We start from the raw sequence: 22,531 nt of genomic DNA on the forward strand, positions 1-22,531 counted from the left end.
AGGTTGAGAAACAGGACTAAGAAAAAGAGAAGAAAGGATTCATAAGAGCACTGAGATGAGGTTCTCAATCTACCTGCATTAAGCTATGAGACTAAGCTTATTACAAAGCCAGTGAGGAAAGATCAGCTTCTCTGAAACAGCATTTTGAGGTAAGCAAATGTTCATTATTAATAATGAAAAAAAATATAAGTCAGGAGAATGGCTACCTTGTTTACAAAAGTAAATATTACAAAATATTACAAAATATTTTGTCAGGAAAAAAGCCCTACACCTTAACCCAAACAAATACCTTGTTCCAAAACCTAATGGCAAAACCTAACTTCTATTTTTTCCTAAAGTAAATTTTAAAATTTTTATTTTAATAAAGGCGTATTTTTTTAGTGAGTTTACATTTAATTCAGGCTTTACTGCAATTTAACATTGAAATTTACATGCAATTATAGGTTTGTACTAAATTTCCACTGCAATAAACTTCCCCATTTACTATGTAAAATAGGAATTTATGGTCATGCATAATTGAATATCTTTCCTTGGGGGAAAGCAAATCCTGTTATCTTCTTGACACTGTGAGGCAGTCTAGGAGGAGTCCGGCATGCCTGCCAGGCTGGAATGCTTTGATATTACTCAGCTGCCTTCAAATCACTATCAGAATGACACCATATGAAGGTAAAATCAAACAGAGACCAATTTTTGAGACCACATCCCAAATAGGCAAGTTAGTAATAAAAAGGTTCATAGAAACCAAGGTGTGTAGAAAGAAAAAGAAACAAGCCTGTACCTACCTAACACATTGATTGCTTTCAAAGTTTCTTTAATCCTGCACGTCTCTATAAAGGAGTGCATATTTCATAAACCTTCCATTGTGGTTCTTACACAACCCCTACATTATTAGATTGCATTCAAGATTTTCCAAGTTCAGGGCCACAACTCCCCTTTACACATTAGGTCTCTCTTGCACAGAGTCAAATTTTGCACTTGAATTAGAGAACTGCAGGCTGTCACTGCAGACTGCTGAAGAACAAAGGCACCACAACAACCACCTGAGCACACACTGAAGCACTCTCATACTGAAACATCAGACATCCTCAGATCAAGGAAGGGCTCTGATGAAAGCTGGATGTCAGCACATACCTGGGCACTGTGGACAGCAGGAGTCCTGTGTGCGGGTGGGGTTTTGACAAAGAAGGGGTGGACAGACTTCAGTCTCACACAGGACACGTCCACTGTGGCATGTGCACTGTGTGCAGGAATCAATGTTCCATGTCTCTCCTTCTACAAAGTATTCCCCACCAGGAGCATGACAGATTGATGGACTGGTGAGCTCTGGCTTTTGCACTATTATTTCATCTGGGAAAAACAGAATTGGAAGAGAGGCAAAATGAACTGTGAATCTTATAATTAACAGCTGTACACAAGGTGAAGAATTTCTGTTATTATTGAAAATACATATATACATTCTTCTTAATGAAGATCTTTTGACTTTATGGCACCTGCATCTCATGAAAAATGGGAAATACATAAGCAGGAAAAAAATTGAGAATCGGTCTGAATAAAGACTAGTTAATATAAATCAGAGATAACTTCAAGCATTCTTGGCATTTCAGAAAAAAGCAAACTAACTTCTGCTTTGGGAATTCCAAGAGACAATTGTCATTTTCTGAAAAATTCTGTTGATCAGACAGTTTCTTAACTGCTAAATATTAACTTCAGATACAGTTCCTGAAAGGATGGATAAGTAAGCTTCTCCTCTGGGATTTAGGAAGTCCAGGTTAAGGACTTCCTAAACAGAAGGTTAAGTTTCCCAACATACATGTGTCTATATCATCTGTATCATTAGATGTTACATTAAAAACACAACCAAACAACACCCCCTGCCTCAAAACCCCAACCCACCAGAAAAGAAAAAGCAAAACACAGAATCCACCCTCCACCCCAGCCCCCTAAAAAATGTATAAGCACTTAACATCAGTGGAAGTGCTTCCTCGCTGTTCCATTTTAAAAAAAAGTATCTGCCAAATTTGAAAAAAACTCCACCTGGATATAAGGAAATGCCACAGTGAAATGCCACAGTGTGTAGCCTCATCCTTCCAGTAATTGTATCTCAATTGTATCTCAACAAATGAACCTTACTTTCTTTTCAAATTATCAATTACATCACTGCAGCCCTGGCTAAAAGATTCAACCCTGGCAGATTAGAGAACAAATTCGACCTCTTTCAAGTTAAGGAAAGAACTGAAACTGTTTCCCTTTTTCAGCATGAGTGTCCTCCAGCCTCTGGGGTATTAAAAAAAAAAATGGAGGAAGTCTTCACCTCTTGGTGTTTTAAAAGATAAATAAAGAAACCTATCTGGTACCTTGAGTGCTTAAGCACTTACCATCAAGAAGAGGTTATGCCACCATCTCAACCTGCTTAAAATAATTTGAAGCCTATCCCACACTAGGGGCAATAAGGGCAGCAAGAGTTGCCTGCCTACCATGCTGGTTGTTTTGGACCTGGAGTGAGTCCACCAGCGTTTTCCATGCATTATGCATAGACACCAAGATGCCTCACACACCATGTTTTTTCAGCTGCAGAAGCCATGAGTTTGAAAGCTACGGGCTTTGAAAGTAAAGCTCCAGGCTTAGAAGTGATGTCCTTCAGCCTGAATTCAACCCATTTAACATTAGACAGTTAAGTTAGGTGCCTCTGTTAAGAACTGAACCTCCTCAGGTTTCCTATGCTGTGAATGGAGGAGAAGAAAAAAGTGACTTGTTGCTAATTGTGCTACACCTCTAAACCATTTTCTGAAGGTGCCTCTCTCCTACTTCATTATAATAATGCCTAATGTGAACATCATCCTAACCCAAATATCTCGGTTAAGGAGAGAAAAATTGAGTGTACAGCAGCTCCTCTAGTCATTTAGGCAGGCCAAGGCTCACAAAGTGCTTGTGGCTTCTCTCTCTGTTTCTAGCACTGCTGTTCCTGTCTGGAGAAGGGCGTTTGTGCTCTTTGCTCTCTGACACTGCCAGCAGAGGAAACATCACACAATTGTTGTTTTCATTTCTGGAGAACGATCGGTTGAACTCAAGGAAGCTGACTCTGACTGATCTTAGTCTATTCACAAAGTACCTGTGCTTTTCTTTAAGGGAATTATTTTATCTTTCACCAGTTTGCTTATGCCATGCTTTTCCAGTTGCTTACATTTATGAACCACATATATGATTCAGCAGCATTTACCTGAAATATGATTGCTAGTCTGCTGCCTTGTCACTGTTAGATTTTTATTTCAGCTGGAACAGTATGTTACATGTTATGTGATGGCATCTTAACTCTTCATGGCAAAGGCAATACTAAGATCTTCTGGAAATTTTCTGTGTCATCTCCTTTGCATTTAATTTTTTGCAAAGTCACAGGCCTGTTTTGCTACAGCTCATTACTGTTCCTGATCAAAAAAGTACAACCAGATAGCACTGCTGTATATGTTGCCTACTGCTCCCTTAGCAGCATTGATAATGATGAAGTGCCACAAGTGTGCAACTACATCACCTCAAGAAACAATTGGTCAAACAAATACACACTTTCTACATAGCATACAACCTCTTAACATATAGAAACATGATTATAAGGGATGTTTTAGCACTCAATGTATATCTTGCTCTGCTGAAAACTAACTAAATGTGGAATTGAATGTAACTGCACTTTTTTTTTTTCAGTTTGCAAAATGATCTCTGAGAGTTGCCACTTCCCTGTGGATAGGGTAAGAGTGCAATTCCAAATCCAGTACATCAGGACTGCTAATTACTTCAATATCCTTATAGAAGATACATTTGAGTGACATGCTCTCAGTCTCACAATTCCAAACTGCATTCTAATCTACTTAAAGCCATGATAAATATATTTTATATCATCAGTGGGGAATCAATATGTTTCAAAATAAAATCAGAATTATATTTCTAACAAATACAAGACCTCAGTGGGGGAAAAAACCCCACACTGAGACTAATTTGGTCATAGTAAATCCTACACTTGACTTTGCTTACACAGAAGCTAGGTGACCAGTGTCTTGCAAGCAGGATTGATGTCAGACAGAGAAACCTATGCAGACACTCTCTCTTGAAGGAATGGACACTGCTGGCTAAGCAGCTGCTCTTTTATAAAAGAAACCAACATTGCTGGTGTCAGAATCAAACACTGATCTCATCCACAAGAAATATATAGTGTGAGATAATAGGTTCTGCTAACTTTATATTGATCTTTCTTCCACAAACTGAACATTACGCTTGTGAATGAATTTACCCAAACTTACTCCCCATACCAAAGTAACTAGCTGCTGGCCAGCTGAAAGACCAAAATTACCATTACTCTTATTTGAATGCTCTGAGCTGTTCTGTACATGTTCAGTAAATCAAGATGCATGAGTATGGAGACATTAGAATGAAGTCAAGAATGACTCTTGGGCACCTAACAAGAGAATTGCTGGAATTGGAACAAACACCATACATTTTAAATTTTGAATCTTGTTTGTTTATATAAGGCAAGACTGATGTTAACATGCCCTCATCCATATGAAGTGTATCATCCCCCACAATACTACACAAATCATTGTGAAAAGGCTGAAAAGAGAGACAGACCCTTTGGAATCTTCCATCCTTCTGGGGACTTACTGATTTTTCCAGTTACCACAAGGTGTGAACTGGATTGGAGATCACCATTTGTCTAAGTAATCTAAAGAGATTGGTTATCTTAGGTCACTGGGAGGATGCACTGTTCTCTGTCACCTTCAGAAAAAGTATCTGTTTATTTTGCCCCTGGGATTTCCTGTTCTTTACAAGTATTAGAAAAAGTTCATAATTGCTTATATCCTGCCCATAATGTCTTACTGCTCTCTATTTATAGACGCTTCATGACCTCATTGTTCTTACTCCTAACATGAGTTCCAATAACATCATAGACAATATCACCATGCTACAAATTAATCTACTTAGCACATAAAATCCTTTAGGAATAATTCTGAAAATAGAGGGAGAACTTAATGACAGCAACTCATCATGTTACATTAGGGCATAGAAACCTTCATCTTTGCCTACTACTGAGTAGGCATGAGATTATTTTAATGTATTAAGAAACGAAACACAAGTGAAATGAAACTTGGTTACAAAGCACGAGGAAGACATCATGTGTTACCTGGACACGATGGACAGCACTGCCCTGGATGTATGGTGGGGTTGGCACAGCTGGGGACGGGGCAGGTGATCAAGGCGCACATCTCCCGCCCGTTGTGGCAGTAACATTCCCTGCAGCCGTCGTGCCAGCTCTCCTCATTCTCATGCCGACGCCCATCCATGGACAGGCAGGAGCCCGTTTTAACAGGAGGCATAAGGGAAGCTGTTGCCTCTGCAAACACCAAAGAAAAATGAGGAGTCCCAATAAGCATCTGCTGCTTAGGAAGAAATACCAACTTCGTGACTGGATTGCATTTATCTTGAAAGCACATATAAAACCAAGTAAATAATAGTTCTATCATTTACACTTAAATTAACACACAGGAAACAATTAAAAGGTACACTGAAGGGGGCAATAGGTTGTAGTAAAATTTCCTGTAGTATTTCCTTGAAAAATATAATCCTTCTGTTGAACCTATACTTTTTTTAATCAATCAGAAATGTAGTAGTGTCTAAATAATGTAAGAAAAAGGAGAAATGCAATGGAGGGAAATAGCAGATAGCATGAAGTATATTTAAAATGAAATATTTAAATACCATAGCACATTAGATTATCTATAATGTATCTGAGAGCAAGTAGAATATAAAAACATTTTAATGAGCTATGCATGGTCTTGCAAATGATAAAAAAAATTGCAATCAGGTGCTAACAGGGTAATGGTAGATACTGGAAATATTCCATATAGTACTTCTTGTGAGAAATTATTTGTTTATATTACTACAATAAATGAGATATTTGGAAGAGAATGATGAGAATTTCATCCCTAATTTCTTTTAGCTTTTACTGAGATGAGAATACAGTAGCTTATACTGTGGCATTACTTGCATTCTGTCAGAACACACAAGCAGTTGGTCCAGGGAGGATAAAGTTTCATTTGTATCTTAAGGGGTATTTAAGTGCTTCAGGATTCAGCCTCAATATATTCTCTGTTAATCAGCAGAGTGAATTTAGAGCCAAACTCTCCCTCGTCCACATCACTGTTATGATGAAGGATGCAGGAGCAGTTTGTCAATGAACTGACTTGTTTTCAGTGGTATGCCAACCAAGTTCTCCTGACATATTTATAATGTTATTTGTACTAAGTTCTTAATTTAATTTTATTTTTAAAAAGGATGATGTATGAGAAGTAGCAATTTTTACATGTAGTTTTAGGAAGTGTTCAGCTTTTTTGCTTGTTGGTTTTTTGGTTGGTTGGGGTGTTTTTTGGTGGGTTTTTTTTGGTTTTTGCACACTAGTATGTAGGTCAGCACTTCTTCAGCTGTGGCAGATCTATCAAAGATGATTTCACAAGCAGATGGTACAAAGTTAGTTTGAGGCACATTATCAGAATAGAAAAGCCAATGCACAGAAGTTATATTAGTACACTATTTTGTGAACTTAACAAAAATGCTGCATAAGGATAAAATACTTAGAATAGACTTCATCCTGGTGCACGAACAGAAATACAATGAAAAAACTTAGATTCAGTTCCTACACTTTCATAATTTAGTATCAAAGTATTTATGATTTGAATTAATATTGCTGGAATACTGCTCTATATTAAAATGATTATTGACATCCAGAAATCCTAGATAGTAAGACTTTGCTTCTTTAGCAAGCAAAAAGCGTATCTAAAAGAATCAGACTTTTTCCCTGAAATATTCTAAAGGACACCCCATAATTTGGAGAAACATACATAAGCAGGTACTCAAAATTAAGTTCACAAGCTGAGATCGTAATTACAAATTGAAAAGTAAAAACAATCAGTACAAAAGCAAATATTTGAAAAAATCTAATGTGTAACTACAAAATGGGAGTAACTAGCTAACTAGAGGTTTGGTTGAAATGATCTGAGAGACAGTAGTTCACAAGGAAAATAAGTGTGCAATGTGATACCACTGCAGCAGAGGCAAGTTCAATATGAGACACAAGTACAGGAGCACTGTAAATTTAAATACCGCACTACAACTTCCACTAGTCTGAAGATTTTACTATGGCTAAAGCACAGTATCAAAGTTTTGAACAGTGATGAGAAACTGCAGTAACTGGGTTTGTTTGACTTATAAACCCATTTCCCATCCAAAAAATATTTAGAAGTCTCCAGTTGTAACCCCTTAAATATTGCAAGAAATCTAAAGGGAATGGTGCTTAGCTTCTCCATATGTCTGCTAAGCTCAGGACAAGAAGTAACCAGTTCAATGTGTATAAAATGAGACAGTAATTTTAGAAAATTCATTTTTAAATGTCATATGTTTCTAACCACAGGAAAACACTACTTTAGTAAGGTTTGGTTTTTTTCTTCTTCTGTTTGGTTCTGGTTTTTTGTGTCTTTTGAAAGTGGAGATTCTTAATAAATTTAATCTTAGACAAACATCTGTCAAGGATTATCCAGATACACCCTATTTTATGCAAGGGTAAAGAAGTGGACTCTCAGTTTGTCAGAGTACTACTCCAGCCTGTAAGCCTGTACTTCTATGTTTCTGTTAATCCTAGCACAAGCTATTTCTGGCAGAAGCAATTTAGAAAGTGAAGCTAATTCAAAGGCAGGGGATTTACCCAACCCTTCCTCTTACTTAAGGATCCTGGGTGAAAATTTTAACAAGGACTCACGTTTTCCCCAGATCATACTGGTGATTGTTCTAATCATTCTTTGACAAAACTGCAAATGAATTGATGTTGAAATGATATGCTCATGGCTTGGTATCTTTATGATCATGACAACAGTAAATACTACTTAGAGATGGATCAAGTTAATTTCACTAAATAATTGTGCAGATTTTAAAATCCATACTTGTTAAGGAGAACACTTAAAAGTGTGCATACACATAATTAGTGACCAAAGTTTATAGTCTGGGAGGCAATTATGGTACATCTAAGGGAAAACTTTGTGTGTATTTAGTCACAGCATTATGAAAATCAGGAAAAAGTGTTCTGATTGTGAGACAAATGACAAGCTGAGTGATAAGAATTATCTCAATGGGATGCTATTCAGCAGTTACCCTTTCTTATTTAATTTTTATAATTTTAATTTCTAGTAAAAGTCATATATTGTAGCTTATGTCAATGAAATCTCTGCTTCTCATATCTGCAAAATATGTTTATAACATTACAACTTTTATTTTGCTAGAAGACTGAAAGTTTCTTAAAACTGCATTGTATAATATTATATAGAAAAAAGATAATGTTGGATATTTTTGATTCAAATGATTGCATGCTTGCCTTCAACTACAAGAGAGTGACTTCAAAAACTCATATATTTTCTTCCAGTCCTATGTTCCCACAGCTTGTTCTTTAACATTTTATAATTTTTTAAAATGCAGAAGAAATAGCAAAAAGTTGAGAATAGGGTCATTATGCAAAGCAATGGTAAAGTAATAAAACTTACTTGACTACAGCTAGAAATCAAAACAGACAAGTAAGAGTCAAAGAAAATAAGCATGAAAAAGCAGTTAGGATCAGAGCAAAACCAAAAAATTATTAAATGCAACACATGGAGATGAACAATGAAGGAAGTGTGATACACAGACTAATACAGAACATAACCTGAAAATATTATAAGGAAGAGACATGCTGAAAGCAGCACAAATATATGGCAGACAACAATGAGCATCTGATCTCAAGGTCCATCTTGAACTTGGTGGTTCAGGCTGGGGATGTGGCATGTGCAAAATTTTCAGCTTAAGAATACCAAGTCCTTTCTCCTGGGCAGCTGTTCTCTCTACTCATTATTCATTAAGATTGCCCGAAAAGCGTCCAAGAAACACTCCAATTTTAGGTAATATACTGGATATTTATCAAATCCAACACCAAAGAAAAGGCAATGGTGAAGAAGGCAAGATGAACATCACTACTGAAAAAAATGCCCTCAATTAATTATTAGTAGTTGCTTATTAAGAGCCTGATCCAAATTTTATTAATGATAACAAACTTTTTGTGACTTTGTAGCGGGAGATGAAAGCAGAGCTGAAGTTTTCTGTTGAAGCCCAGATGAATAGATAATAACAAACAACAGCAAAACAATACATTTCTTTGAGCCATGTTGAACTGGTTCCCCTCCCCGTTACCATATTTCACTTTGTAAATATCCTCTGCAGTATTGCTCTTCTTTCACCCTGGTTTGTACCTGCTTTGAAAACAAGTTGCAGTTGGAGGCTGTAATGCAGGGACACGTACCTCTGCACTTGCAGATCACACAGCCGTGACTGTTCTGCTGGAAGCCCAATGGACAGATTTTACCACAAGGCAGGTTGGGGCACTTCTTACACCGACAGATTTCACAGCCATGCTTGTTCTTCCTAGATGAGCAAAATAATTTGTAAAAGGTCAGCAAGTCATTTTTAATATCTACGCCTTTAAAGCAAGAGCACCCCCCCCTAAAAATGACTGATGAGCAAAGAAAATTATTGTTAATTGTCATAGATTCAGTGGTTTTATGGGCTGTACAAGCTTAATGGGTTCCATCCCTGGCATGTGCTCCCTCCATTCAGTGGATCCTATGCTGAATGTTTCCTTGTCTTTTTTCACAAAGGCAGATATACTATTCAAACTTTTGGCACAGATGTATGAAACAAAGAACAGACATGGGAAATTATAGAATGTGATCTAGCAGGATAGAGGAGAAATAAATTATGTCAATCTCTAGAAAGCCTGTCTTCAAGCTGTAGAAAACTTTATTTAATTTTTAGTTAAAAGGCTGAGAATAACTAATTGCATTACAGTAGAGTGGAGAATTAAAGACTTTATGTATTCCTATCCCATCAAAAGGAATGCTTCTTTCCATTACTGTGTAGAGCTTTCAAACAGTGAGCTTTATCTAGCAGATTTTTTCAGACAATTATGAAAAGGTTTTAGTTTCTTTAAAGATGCACCAAGTCAATATTTCCAATAACTAACTTCTAACAGTCTTTAAAAAAAAGGTCACATCACAAATATGATGATTACTCCTTAACTGTTCAATCTCTAATATACTTTTCTTCTAATATTTCCTTCTTTTATATCCTATTTGTGACTAAATTTTTACATTAAAATAGAGATTTGTCCTCCATTACACCCCATGTTTTTAATGAGCACAACTCACCTGGAAGTCAAACACATGGTATTTTTAAAAAGAATTTGGCACAGTAGCAGTAAACTGAACAAATATGCTATACAACCACAAATCTAAAAAATTTTCACACCAAGGTAAAACTCAAAATGAAATGATCCTAAAGTAGTTCTTGCCACAACTTTAGCCCTTTATATTACAAGCAGATCCATATGAAGATATCTTTAAATGTTATTAATTTCATTCAGTGTAATTTTTCATGTATTTTGTAGAGAATGATAAGATTAGAGTGCTCATTTCCAATTTCTAAAAAATCATCTGAAGACTTTATTAATCATTCATTATTTAAAAATACCAGCCATTGTGCATAATAAAATTATATTTTGCATGTAAACCCATAATTTTAAATTGAAAACTATTCTCCAAATAGCTTAAAAAGATTTAAAGCTCATATATTTTTCAGGTGCACAAAAATGTATGGGAAAAATCATCCCAAAGACAGGGTTCCTGAAAATGATGGCATCAGCTTGAAATCAAATTGTTTTTAAAATATCTTAATCTTTCAACTACCATACTATGCCCATTAAAGTGTGCTGTCATTTTAAAAAATAGATTTTCTAACAAAACTGTGTGGGACACACTTGAGAAAAAAAAAAGGAAGAAGAGTGTGGTTCTATCTAAATAGAAAAATCACATATGTGAATTGTAATTATGCTCTGTAGGTCAATGTATTAAACTCATGGTACATAAAGAATAAAATGACTGCTCTTTACAGGATTCCTTTTCTGTAACTTCCCTCTGGCTTTACTTTCTCTCACTTGCAAAACTGACAACAAGTCTCAGCCACTCATGAAATCAACATGCCTGATGATAATTAAATTAACTCCTTAATTTAAAATCCCTTGTTTTCCTCTCTCATTTACTATTCAGTGTACTAAGAGGACACACCACAGTAAAAATGGCTATTAGAAAGCCTGCAACATTTATGAACAAAGGCCAAAGAACTCTAAAATGAACCAGAAATTTAAGGAGTATTACTATCAAAAACTAGGAGTTGCAAATGTAGTAAAACTTAACTGAAAATCCTTAAAAAAAACCCAGAAAAATTTGCATGTTATCTGAAGATCTGCTGTCATGAGGTAGAAATTAAACTATTATGAAAAGCAGGCAGTTACATGGAATGAATCCATACAAAATAAAATTTACTGGTAAAATATGTAGAGATGCCACTAGAACTAATTACTAAGAAATTTCTCCAACAAAAGATACAGTTTTCATCACCTGTTTCACAATTAAATAAATACAACAAATATTTACTTTTATGGAAAAAGAAGTCTACCACAAATACAGATTTTGAAAGCATTTGCGAAAACATAGATAAAATATAGTACTGTTCTTCACAAATACTGTAATCACCAAAAATGTCTCACTAAAACTAGTCTGCTGTCATATCAAGATTAAAAGAAATTCGAAATATTAGATAATAATTGGAATAATATAAATGGGCTATGAAATAGAAGTTCCTCAAAGCGTACCAAAAGAATTTCAAAAAGCTACATGTAAGAGGTATTACTTGTAAGTAGCTTTCTCATCTTGTTCATCAAAATTTAAGCACTGCTTTCCTTTTATAATCTGCTGGTTTTTGAGCTTCTGTTTCTAAATCTGTTGATCAAAATCCATTTTGAAGAATACTGCACTCCCCCATCTGTAACAGCATTTCTATTTCCCTACTTCCCCCCGCTGTGCCACGAAGCAAACACGAGTGGATAGGCTGAACTTGGCGCATGTTCCGTACGCGGGGATTGCGTGAAGCGTGCTTTCGGGATGAGAATACGTACAAGTATCCAAAGGGACAGTACTTGTCACATACAATGGGTTTGCACTTCTTGGGCCGCGGCCGGCACTGACAGATCTCACAGTTGTGGGCGTCGGTCTGGAAGCCGAAGGAACAATCCAAGGAACAGCCCGAAATGAGGCCGGTGCACAGCTCCTCCCCTGCAAAGGACACACACAGCTTACCACACCGTGAAAACTCCTTATGCCAAACACATCCTCAGCACACTAAACCTTCTCCTCCCTTTCACTTTGACACTTTCCTAATACTGCTAGGCCTTACCTTCAGACTGTCCTGTTTTTAAAATATTTGACAGAATTCTCCAGTAACAACCCAAACTGCGTGAGCAGACACTACAGGATTCTTCAGTTCCTGTCAGCAACTTGGGGAACACCACCTGGTACCACAAACTAACATGATTTTAGGAACAGATGCACAGCCAATGGAGTCCAACATCCATCACTCCATTGGCTTTCAATAATACATCTAAAATAACACAGTCACACATTATAGGGGTTTAGTAGGCTTTTGTTCAACATAGCTAATCTTTAGTTATCTTCTTCTTATTTTCAATAAGTACTGAAAGGGTGGGATATATTAAGAACTTTTATTTTTTATGCTGTTTGCGGTCAACTTGATTAAGATCTTCTTTTTAAAAATATAACTGCAATACCCTAAGAAGTGACTGAAGCCTAGAGATGCGAGACTAGAAGATCTGTTTCTTGAAATCCAAGCTTCATCCGCCTCTTGTGGTGGCATAAGAAAGATGTTAAACTATTGGCATCTCAATTTTCCTGGTACAGAGATAAATCAAGGTCTTTATATCCCCTCTCATTGCAATTTACTTTTTTAAGACTGATCAGATTCTTTTTGCTTTTCTTGAAAGAAGAGATGCCAGAAAGACCACTCTTAACATATTGTGGGATACAATGTTCTTTTACTGGTTGCAGAGGTGAAAGGAAACAGAAAATTATGAGGTTTTTTACAGTAAGGATGGAAAACACAAGGGAAAGAAATGACCATTATTACAATAGCCAAAGTGAGATCAAAATAGAAGAAGAGGGATATAGAATTAAGATTCTTCAACAGAAGAATATGATGGGTGATATCCAAAGGCCTGACTTCAAGAGTGATATTTAAAGGATGGCTGATCTCTAGCTGGAACTTCCACGCCACTATGAAGTTTTGGCTGGACAGAGGTCAGCTGAAGATTATTCTTCCAGATGTGCTCCTCATTTGAGACCTGAAGACCACTTTCTTTTAGGGGGATGAACATTTAGGGATACAGTTTTTCCAAAGAGGAGATCAGTTATTAATACTGACTTATTCTCTAAAATGGCAATTTACTGAAGGAAAACTACAGAAGGAATCTTGCTTTACTTAAATGCTTCCCCTTCTGTTTTTGTAAGGTTGCATTTAAAATTCCAAAATCTTGACATAACCAGATGTGGCTAAGCCAAGCGTTTCCTTATCTATTCTACCAAGTCAATGCTTATTTGATAAAGAAGACATGGTTCCTTAGTGTCAGGATGAGACCAAAACCTCAGAGAAAACCAGTAAATTCACTGTCTATTTCTGAGGTGTTATTTGGGTATGCAAGTGCAATACAACATAAGAGTCTCCTTATTCCAAACAACAGTGCCCATTTTAAATAGGTTGAATATAATCAGGGTCCTGGCTTTCACCTCTCCACTTTTATGCAAATTTGGTGTCTGAAGCAAAAAGGGTGTGTGCAAGTTTGGGGTTGTTTTTGCCACTTAGAATACAGGAAAAGAAATACCAGATCCTTTCATAACCTCTAGAGATTGTGTCTGGAAGCAGAGAATCAATACCACAAGATTTAAGCATTTACTCTTGGTCAGATCTAACCTTTGCACAGCAACAGTAGCCCTTGTTTTAGGTTCTTGCTTTAGAGAGAAACACATACACGAAGATCTTCATGAAGTTTTACACATTTCTGGAGGATTAAGTCAGGCTGATCTACAAAGAATACTAATCTTTAATACGTAGCCACTAATGCTGATTTTAAAACATTATAATGCAGAGGAAACTTTGATATTTTTCTCTCTTAAAGAGTGAGTTATGTGTAACACAAAGACTTTTCTTGAAACAAGTTAAAATAATGAGAATTTGTCTTTCATTTATGAGCCTTTAGACTAGGATGTTTGTACAGAATTATTCCCTAGCAACACATAGTGATAATAAAATTAACTAAACTTTTCATTATGCAAGACTTTATAGGGTAATCATAATTTTTAAAGCTAGGCCTGAACTTTATAAAGAATGTACAGAGAAGGATAGGATGCACAGAAGAATATCTCCAAAAAGAATTGAGTGAAGTTATGACCTTTGATATAATGTAAGTTATGATCATCTCCTGCAGATGCTCAGAACTGATCTGAGCAGTGAATAAACTGGAAATGCACAGGTTGAACCGAGCAGAACCATTCCTTTTCTGAAGCATACTTTGTCAGGGAAATGAAATGTTTACATGGTTGTCTATAAACAGCAGGATCATGAAGACAAGTGAAGAAAAAAGAAGGTACATATGCAAAGGCATGGGAGGAATAAACAGGTATTTTAAAAAAGTAAAAGGAAGAGCTGGAAATAACAATTAAAAAAGAAATCTAAAAAAGAACTAGGAAAAAAAAGAACTTTTTTTTTTTTACTTGGCATATTTCTCTATCTTATTTGTCTCCAGATTATCTGTTAAGGAGAGCTATTAAAATACAACATCCAGGTTTGACCATGAAGTTATAGAAGGTGCCAAAATAATGAGTCCCACAGCTGAATACTTTGTTTTCAGTCTTCTATTCTGCTCTTATTTGGCTAGTGAAACTGCTTTTCAGAGACAAAAAAAGTTTGCTACATGTAAAGTTAATATCCTTTATTAAAAGGCTCAGGGTGTCTAAGGGCAGTGCTACAAAGCAGGAAGACATCCCGAGTGCCTCATCCCAAGTAGCTTATGATGTTAAATATACTTAAAACTCAAATAGTCAGCTGACATACTAACTAGGAGATCCAGTCTTGAAGCAATATCCTCCTTGCTTAATCCTTTACATAGTGAGTTATCCTCAAAAGAATTTTCGCTTTGTAAGTGGCCAAGAAAGAAAAGCTCTTCAGAGCCTTGAGGTGGGTGACTAATAATCACCATTGCCTCCCAGGAACAGACAGTAAAGAGCATATGAGAAATCATCAAAAGTCTGGCTATGTCAATCATAAAGGGAAAGTTTGCTAAAGCCAGTGCAGACAACTGTTAATGTATAGACTTTGTAGTGTTATGTCAATGTTCTGTATGAGGTGATCAGAATAATCTACACAGACCTCTGCTCACAGTCTAATAAGATGCTGAAAATTAAATTCTGCTAAGGTGCTCTTTACTGAAATTAACATGTTATTGCACTTAAATTTCTGATAGTATGACAGTACAAACTGTGGAAATAGATTTTAAATAGTTTTTGAAGAAAAATTCTGTGAAGAAATGTAGTGTCATGAAACTAAGGATGTGAATTCTGGTCTGCTTTCTGAATTTGCATCTAATCACCTAAATGTCTCCTATTAGAACATTATTAAAAACATGACAACAGCAGGCAGTCTCTAAATGAAGTACCGTCTGGTACAGAGTTTGTTTGCTGCACAGGCCTGATGAAAAGCACAGTCCAGCCTTTTAAGCCAGGTACTTTTTTCAGAAAATTATGTGAATCACCAATGTCACAAAGCAAAGCACAGCTATCAGAGAAAGAAAGATGAGAAAAAGATTGAAAAGATTGCAAACCTAAATACTCATATGTGGATCAAATTCAGTGTGTACAATTGTTATCCCGACAATTTTTCTGTAGCCTTAGCTATTGCTTTAAATTTATCACTACTAAAATAATGACTAATTCATTATGAAAAGATAGGTAAAACCAGAATTTTTGCTAAGGTTTTACATTTCAAGTGACACAAACTAAGGAACAAGGAGAACTAGTTAACTAGTTCATGAAAGTCAACCTGCAATGAACTGTGGAACTCTATTATGAAAAAATGTTAGGAGAGTATTTGTTTGAGGGTGTTTTCCACCTCTGCTTAGATAAATTTCATGAGGAAACTGAATCCCAAATCACTAATGCATTTGCAGAGAAGAAATCCAGCCCTACCTGGTCTAATAACGGCTTCAAAAGTGTGTTAGGGCAACCAGACAGGCTGAAATGAGGATATAGCAAACATTTTAAAAGCTAATGCAGAAGAAAACTACTATTCAGAGTTTGACAGAACTGCATTATGCACTTGCACGTCACTGCAACTCTATCAGAATGGGATTAAGCTTCTGATCACAAAGTAAAAGCTCTTTTTTTGGGTTTTGTGACTGATTAGTTATAGTGACATCACATAGGGAACTAAACTGATGGTTAGATAGGAAGTAGAAGACTAAAACAGGAACAAAATGAACAGGAAATTAATTAAAGGGAAAACATCTCTCGTATTGCTTAGGGAAATATCTGGATTGAGAGTAGAGTTCTACACGGTGAGTAGAAACATGTTCATTAATTTTTCTTATAAAACATGAACCAGAAAACAATTTGCATGACAAGCTCAGAGTCTGATGGAGGATATTGGATGATTCCAGAATGATACTGATGAGCTATGACTTTAAGAAAAGATGAATGTGTTCCTCAGTGTCTCAGGCTCATAGAACTGTATTTTTACAACAAATACTTAGCTTTTTAATGTGACATTAGCTGAAATATTACATAAAATGCTGAGAGAATCAAGTACAGTAGAAGGCTAGGACCCTAAACATGGAAAAGTTGTTTGTCCTGAACCAATGATGCTATTAAATAGTCCTCCTGCTTAGAACTAACACTTGAGGACTAACAAGCACTGAGTACTTACAGCAGTGAATCCCACCCACACAACAAGACCATGCAATTTTCACTGCCACATGCAACCAGGACTGCAAAAGCAGCAGCAAAGCCAGTTAACAACAGGTCCAGCTGGTAGTTCACAGTCTAGTCACAGTCTTCACTAGTCCTCACCACACTGGCAAAAGCTATTGCTTACAGACTTTGAGTCCTCTAAAGACTGCAGTACTAGCAAATCCTTTTTTCTGTAGTTTGATACAATTAAATACATTATATGCTGACTTGCATATGGAAATTTCAAATTATTGGATTCATTTAGATCAATTTAATGTGATGCTGTTGGACAAATACAAGCAGAAAGAACAGCTGAAGATGAATCAGTCTTCCAAAAAACCCGTTTGTGAATTATTAACAAGCAGATATTGGTGAGGTATTTAAGCCTGGTCACCATTGTCCATAAACTCCTTTTAAATATAGTGATTTCTTTCTCCACTTTCGCCACACACTTACAAACCCTTTCATACATGCAGACTATAATAAAACAGAAATGGAGAGTGTCAAAAGAGCATTACACAGTTTAAGAGGAATCTCTTTGGGATATGGAGGATGGGACAACACTGTAGAAAAAAGTCTTGAGAACTGATAATTACCAAGATATGGTGAACATTCTGCACACAAACTATCTGGTGTTTTAAAACTCTTTCCAGTAAGTATCTTATTCTCAACTCTAGTTTTAAAAGTTTGTCTGATATCTGTAAAGCTGAGTAAAACTGGCTGCTGAAGGAAAGAAAAGCATGTTCAAAAATGACCATGTAAACTGACATGACCCACTACAGTTGAGGTCCCACCTTGCAAAAAGGATAACAAAAACATTCTGCCCCATGATATGTTAGCAAGGTCTGCATTGGGTCTGCATTAACTTAGCAGTGGAATATTTCAGATACAACGCAACCTCTCCTTCTCAGGCATGGCATCTCAGGGCCAATGCATCTCAACAGGAACCACAGGTCTTTGTCCTGAATTCAAACTATTGTATGCATGATTTATTCCTGATTTCAGAGTGCACACATCCCTACCTCACATGAACCTATGAATATTTGGAGTGTTATAAAATATTGGCCAAAAAAACCCTCTAAAAGTAGACAAAATTCAATTCCATGAATTGCATGTTAGATCTAAAAAGGGTCTTCGGCTTGAATTTCTAATTAATTGATTGTAATTCCAGCTCTCTTTTTAAAAAAAACATAAACATTCTTTTTTCTAGCATATGTATGGTATTCAAAAAGCTCTAGGCTCTTAAAGCTCTAGGTTCTTAAACTGGGATATTTATGTTTTTCCAAAATATAATTTAACATATGGACACACTGATATTTGTATCATAACGACTGAAAATCACCTTACTCTAAAAAGTTTTGAAAATGCATTGTATGTTCAAATACTTTAAGTTTTCAGTCCAGTAATTCACAGATGAAAAAAATAATTGCCAGAGAATATGAATAGATACATGACAAGAATTATGTCAGTATTTCAACTTGGCTTAGGCTGGTGTCCATTTTACAAATTTGTAGCATGGCTACACAAAGCTAGCTACATACCTTCACCAGTATTATTTTCTTGATGCTGAGGACAGATCATATCAGGAGAACTGTTTCACAGTACCTTTACAATTAAGCACTCCTCAGCCGTCCTCTCGGTGTGGATTGCTACTGCTGCTTAATCTTCGGGGGTGGGGATCTGGGGAGGCAAATTTATGAAGGAGAAAACTAGGTTACTTAACAGTAACTGGAATTCTCTGAATATATTGCCTCCACAGATCCACACTAACCCTCCCTCCTTTTGTTAGACTTAAATCATGATTCACAAAAGCTGGAAAAAAAATGAAGGGACTGGGCGCTGTGATGCTAGAAAACCCTGTTTAAATAAATCATCTTGTGAGTCCGTTGAGGCAAATTAACCACTTGGATATGTGCTCTAAAAAAATCTAGGATTCGCATACAACACATGAATTCATGAAAATGAAATTGTAGCAGTGCTATCTCAAAGGTGGAATTACTGTATAATGATCAAGCTTCAAGCACACTGATTTTCTTTTATTTTCACAAGGCAAGCCAAGTGAAATTCTTATCTGCTACAGTTGCACTAAATATATTGCAAGCACTAACTCCAATATATTGTAATCTTCAGAGATCCTGCCAAAGACTCATTCTAGTGACAATACAGATAATATTTATTTGGCATGAGTTGTTCATCATGATTCCATCCTCTTCAGGGAGCACTTCCACATCTTGCACATGTGCTTAGTTACTACTTTTGTTCTACAAGAACATGTACTTTTTTTCCCTGATCTGAGCCTTAAATTTTTAGGAAACTTCCTTCATTCTAATTTTTCTGTGGTTGTATTTCCTTGACGGAAGTCTTGCCTGCAATAGCTATTCCCTTTTATATCACTGCAGAAGGATAATAAGACATCCTTTTTCTCTCTTACAGAATTACTCAAAAATCTAATATGTGCTCTCCTCCGCACTAAGAGAGATTACCTGGATTTTTATTTTATAACTTTTATTTTCCATGGAACTTGTTGTGAAATGAAAGTAACACTGGGAGACAATTGCTACTAAAACAGAAAAGTGTTACCTAATTTATATTTTACTCTACTATTTCCAGGAATTTTGCATTGCCTGAAGTACATTTTGTGTGATTAGTATGCAATTACTGTCTGACCTCAGTTTGACATAGAAATGAAAACAAAATAAGTTTATTTAAATGGGAGAAATTAACACAGAGAATTTAAGTGTTGAGAACACACATCCCTCAGTATGGACTACATACAGAAATACAGGAATGAAATATTCAAATTTTGGCGATAACATTGAAAGGTTAGGACTCTAACTATTGAAGAATTAACACACAAAAATGAGGAATTGAGATGTGTTCTCTCACTGCAGTCCCTGCAAGGTTTTCTCAGGCTTTTTCCCATCATCAGTCCCTATGCTTTTTCAGAGCTTTAACTGTTGCTATTTACAGCCAGCCTGTAGATAAACCTACCTAGGTTTTCTCAAACCTACCAATCCTGCTTTGAATGCCTGTGCAACTTAATAAAGACCCAAACTGCCAATCCCAAAGTCCATGCTGGAATTTCACTCTGCTTTGTCAGCTGTAAAGGGAAATGGTGTGACTTGCCAGAATATTGAGGACAATGGCTCTGGTGTGTGCTAGTATAGACTGAATGATAATGTCTCCTTTTAACTCCATGGTAGAAAACATGTTGTCCGCATTAAAGGAAGAGGTATGAACACTTCCAAAGTTATTTCTGCGTGTATCCATAGGATGTGTTTTGGGGAGAAGGTGGTTTCATGTTGAGGGGACTGTGCAAACACATAATATACCAAGATTTCTTATTTTTGAATAGTGATTGCATGACTTGCTTTGACAGACAAAAGAGACCATGACACAAAGTGCAAGATGATGCATTATAATATGCAGGGAAAATGACTCATCTCAGCCTTCTTCAGTTGCATCTCTCCATAAGGAATCTGAAATTAATGAAACTGGATGACAGTTGCATCTTGAAACCGCTAAGATAAACCTTCTAAATGATGCAAACAATTTTTAAATTAACAGCAACACTCTAATTTAATTTCATTTTAGTAAGATTTGAAATGTTAAAAAAAAAAATAAACTCATACATGCTCACAGTTATATCCTGAATATATTCTAATGTTCAATTCATTTGGGGTGAAATACTAGTCTCAATCACAGGAGAGATTTTAAAGGGTTTTTTTTCCCCTTGAAACTAATGGAGGGAACAGACAAGGCCGACATTGCAGACGGTTGCTGAAGAACGACTGTGTGCAGCAGCAACTACCAATCAGATTTTAAATCCTACGTTACTTCAATCAGCAGGCATTGTTAATCCTGCCAATAGTCTTCACTGGGGAAAGAAGAGTCCTGCCTCACAAACAGGAGACCACTGGTCTTCCACAAGGACTCCTCTGAATGGATTTGTCTTCCTAGAGACTTCATTCCACTCCAGTTCTCCCAATGAAAGCAAAGGCCCAGACACTCCAAACACAAGAGCAATTGCTGCACACTACAATTTTTTTCTTACTTGCCTTTTCCTGTTTGTGTTTTGCTCTTGTATCGTCTTATACCATCCTTTCTTTTCCTTCTTTTTTTTTTGGTAATGCCTTTCCTGTTTGTCCTACTTGTTTTAGTTTTATTCTTGGTATTCTGCAGCAGTTCTTCCTAGATTCTGGATTTTACTTTTTACCTTTTATTGCTATGTAGTGCTGCTTTGGCTTCTAGATGCTACTGGTCAGTATGATCATTCTTTCTCCCTCATATCATTTGTGGTTCCATGTGTACTTACTGAACTTTCTTCCCATATAAGTCTATGCTCTGCTCAGTGATTTTCTTTTTTCTCCCTTCTCTTACAACTATGATTTGGCTCTGCTACTTTTAAAAAATGTTTTGTTTTACTTTACAGCATGTATGTTTTCACTGCATGATGCTACAGCATGTTTTTGCATTCACTGCAGAAATGAAAAGAAGGATAAAAGACAAAGTAAACTACTTCTATTAAAATAATATCCTAGAAATGTTTTGATTTGCTTCTCTCTTCCTTCTCATTCTGGCTTGAACAAGGTGGGATAGGACTTGAAACTAAATTACAATGTAGCACCTAATGAATTTCATTATACTGTACTTACATAATCATTCCAAATAAATCTGTTGTACTTATTTCTGGTAGCATGAATGTAAATGCAGGTAATAAAGAAGAACAAATTACACCTTCACTATGTTCTTCCACTTTATAATTTTGTTTTTATTTTGGCTGAAATAACTGAAGTATAACCAACCTTCAGCAGAGCTATCTAAAGATAAATTAACAAAAAATGAAACTTTATTGGAAATAGATTAATAGAATTAGGATATGATGACTTCAAATGTTAGTGTGGGCACAGGAGCTTCCTTACTGAGGCAGTTAAATTGGACTCTGTTGAGCAGCTCAGACCAGCAAAAAGCAAGTGGATGCAGTATAAAGACAATGATGTTCTCAAAAGTCCACATGAGTCTGCACGAGCTAAAGAAAATACATGTTCTTAAGAGAACCAAGATGCAACTGAATGGGTTTGGACAATAAAGTACACAGGATCTCAAAAACACAGAGAGCTAGCACAGTACATTTTCAGCATATCTGACCTAAGACTCCTCTCTTCTCATTTCTCAAACACTCTTTTGTCCAGAGGAGAACCTTGCAAGCAACACACATTACTTGACAGAAAAATTCAATTTCTGTCATTTTGATTGATAACCACCAAATGATGAAGATTTCCAAGCTGTTATTTTTCTTCACTTCCTTAGCAAATAAAGGTCTCCTCTTTCTAATGACTGAGATTTTTAAGCAATCTACTTGTCACATTATTTAACTGAAAAAAAAAGAAAGAGATGATAAATGATGCTATTAACTTTGCTTCAGACAATTTGCTACAGTAAAATGAAGAAAATTTCAAGCAAATCTGGCAAGAGAAAAATTCCCCTGAATAGGTTCTTATGCACTATTTAATCAGAAATACTCTATCCAAGAACATCCTGAGATGTGGTTTGTCTCCATATGCAGCCTGGTA

General features: G+C 36.1%; 1 protein-coding gene across 1 annotated transcript in view; it reads right to left on the bottom strand.

Annotated features, from left to right (window-relative positions):
* Positions 1-22,531, bottom strand: part of CRIM1 (cysteine rich transmembrane BMP regulator 1) — a 173,960-nt gene that overhangs the window by 11,537 nt on the left and 139,892 nt on the right. Inside the window, exons 9-12 of the mRNA XM_084203268.1 lie at positions 12,065-12,221; positions 9,356-9,477; positions 5,165-5,374; positions 1,132-1,347 (exon numbers count right to left, since the gene is read on the bottom strand). Of these exons, the coding sequence (XP_084059394.1) occupies positions 1,132-1,347; positions 5,165-5,374; positions 9,356-9,477; positions 12,065-12,221 (705 nt within the window). The remainder of the gene's footprint in view (positions 1-1,131; positions 1,348-5,164; positions 5,375-9,355; positions 9,478-12,064; positions 12,222-22,531) is intronic.

The sequence above is a fragment of the Fringilla coelebs genome (assembly GCF_963513975.1).
Source record: "Fringilla coelebs genome assembly, chromosome: 3".
Classification (NCBI taxonomy): Eukaryota; Metazoa; Chordata; class Aves; order Passeriformes; family Fringillidae; genus Fringilla; species Fringilla coelebs.